At 53.2% G+C, this 2,725-nt stretch overlaps 1 protein-coding gene across 1 annotated transcript in view; it reads left to right on the plus strand.

The window, feature by feature from the left end:
- Positions 1–2,725, plus strand: part of PITPNM2 (phosphatidylinositol transfer protein, membrane-associated 2) — a 133,186-nt gene that overhangs the window by 107,559 nt on the left and 22,902 nt on the right. The window contains exon 7 of the mRNA XM_010841416.1: positions 1–182. Coding sequence (XP_010839718.1) covers positions 1–182 — 182 coding nt within the window. The remainder of the gene's footprint in view (positions 183–2,725) is intronic.

Here is a 2,725-nt window from a genome sequence, read left to right on the forward strand (position 1 = left end):
GACGGAAGAGGACCCCAAGCTGTTCCACTCGACCAAGACCCAGCGGGGGCCCCTATCGGAGAACTGGATCGAGGAGTACAAGCAGCAGGTGTTCCCCATCATGTGCGCCTACAAGCTCTGCAAGGTGGAGTTCCGCTACTGGGGCATGCAGTCCAAGATCGAGAGGTTCATCCACGACACGGGTGAGGGCGCCCGCCTCTCCCTCTGTGTCCCTCCATCCGCCTGCCGCCCCCCTACCCCCCGCGTCTGCCTGGGACTCCAAGTTTCTGTTACTCTGGGCAGGTGACCCCAGGGCCCACGTGCAGCATCCCACTTGGTTTACCTTGACCACACAAACACTTGTCGAGCACCTACTGAAGACAGGCAGTGTGTGTCCTGCCCCAGACGCTCTGGACTAGCTGGAGTTTCTAACATGCGGTGCCCACCCCCATGGGGTGTAACGCCTCCTTCCTGCTGTTCATGGCACCTCTTGGCATCCTGGGGCCAGACCCCAGGCCCTGCACCAGTGCTGCCTCCTGCTTTGGGTTGAAAGTCCCAGCGGACAGTGGCTTGGCCATCCTCTGGTCCTCACACCCATGCTGGCCTGGCCTGGAGCAAGTGCCCAGGGAACAGAGGACCAACAGATGACCGGGGGTTCCTGGCACAGCTAGAGCTGACCCAGGGTCCTCCCTGCCCTAGAGCTACCTCGGCTCCTTCCACCAGGTCAGGGTAGGGGTCAGTGCCCAGGGCCTGGTCTTAGCCCCGAGGCTCATGATCCAGGAGCAGCACCCAGGCAGACACCCATTGACTCCCAGAGTAAGGGTGACTGTGTAGCCCTGAGCAGAGTCACAGCACCGCTGGTAACACTTCACAAGTGTCACATCAGCTCTCCCTGGCCCAGTAGGGTGGCCACTGTCACTCCCCGCCTCCACCTTGATTGCAGAGGAGGAAGCAGAGGGCCAGTCCTGGGTGTGACCCCAAATCTTCTGGCCCATCTGTCCTTGTCCAGACATAACGTGTCGTCAGACAGTCTGTCCACCAGTAGTGCTGGCTGGCCCTGAGGGTGGTGTTCCTGAGGCCGTAGCCTGGGGCCTGGGAGCACCCTCCCAGGAACAGAGGGTGAGAGGGAGTTCCTTCTAGGCAGACGTTTGGGATTGAGAGATTTAGAAAGGACAGCAGGGGAGACAGAGCGGCCTGAGCGAGTCCAGGAGAGGGGAATCAGGAGCAAGGGTCACCGGAGACCAGCCTGGGGACAAGCAAGGACTGGGCTACCCTGGAAGCCGCTCAGTTTTCTGTAGGAAAGCGGGCGGAGGATCCAGTGACAACCCTTCTGGGTCTGCCCCAGCCCCTGGGAGAAACTCAAATGCACGTTCTGGAATGTTCAGAGCAGCAGGTTTGTAAAAGCAAAACGGACAAACAGTGAAAGTGAGCCAAAGGCCCATTGGCAGGAGAAGGAATAAATAAAATGTGGTATTTCAAACAAATGAAAATCGACCGCACAGCAACAAACCGGAAACTCACCCAGAAAAGCAAGTGGCAGAAAAATAACGTGCAGCGTGACACATACATGTAAATGTCAACAACATGTAGACCAACCCAACGTCTTGTATAGAAAAACATGGAAAGAAGAGCAAATGATAAGCACAGAACTCAGGATGGACCCCTACGGGGCGGGAGGGTGATGGTGGGGTCCGTGTTGCTGGTCACTTCTGCTCCCTTGAAGAATGATGTGTGTATCGGGGGGGAGCCAAGGTGATTTATTTCTCCTTAATGTTTTTTTAAGCAGCTTATTGAGGCCTAATTTTGCATTTGTTATAAGAGAAGTTTGAGTTCCGTAAGTTTGAGTGTATTTGCGGAGTAGTGCACATAGTTCTAGAACATTCCACCCCCCCAGAGCCTTTCCCAATCACCCCCACTCTCATCCTCACCCAAGGCAGCCCCCATCTGCTCCCTGTGCTCGTGGTTCTTCTGTTCTTTATACCTTTAAAGTATCTTATTTTCTGCCTTCTATGTATAAGATATTCCTGTATGTCTTTATCCTGTTTTATTTTATTTTATATTTGTTTATGTGGCTGTGCTGGGTTGTAGTTGCAGCACATGGAAACTTCAGTCTTCCTTGTGGCACGTGGGATCATTTAGTCACAGCATTCAATCTCTTAGTTTCATAATGTGGGATCTAGTTCCCTAACCAGGGATTGAACCTGGACCCCTTGCATTGGGAGCTCAGTTTTAGCCACTGGGCCACCAGGGAAATCCCTATCGTGTTTTATATGCGTATATATTTATTTTAAAAAGAAAGGACCGGCACTTCCCTCGTGGCCCATTGATTAACACTCCATGCTTCCAATACAGGGGACAGGGGTTCGATCTCTGGTCGGGGAACGAAGATCCCACACACATGTCACATGGCGTGGCCAAAAGTTTTTTTAATAAAAACAAATTAAAAGTGAATTTCAAAAAAGAAAGGACCAACCTGCTTCAAACTTAAGCTTGATTTTCTGTGGGAAATTTAAGAGAGGCACACTAGACCAGATAGGAAACACTCAGGGAGTCCTCCTCCAGCTCCCCTTGAGGGAGGAGACCCCCTGCCCCAGTTACAGAGCCACTATGAACTCGGGAGGCCATCTATAAGCTGGATCCCTCATTTGCACATGGGGAAATGAACCTGGGGGTTGGAGAGACAGTGGCTTGCTGGAGGCCAAGCAGTGGGTGTGGAGCAGAGCCTGACCGGCAGCCTGGGGTGGCT

Source organism: Bison bison, unplaced genomic scaffold, assembly GCF_000754665.1.
Source record: "Bison bison bison isolate TAMUID 2011002044 unplaced genomic scaffold, Bison_UMD1.0 scf7180017864160, whole genome shotgun sequence".
Classification (NCBI taxonomy): domain Eukaryota; kingdom Metazoa; phylum Chordata; class Mammalia; order Artiodactyla; family Bovidae; genus Bison; species Bison bison.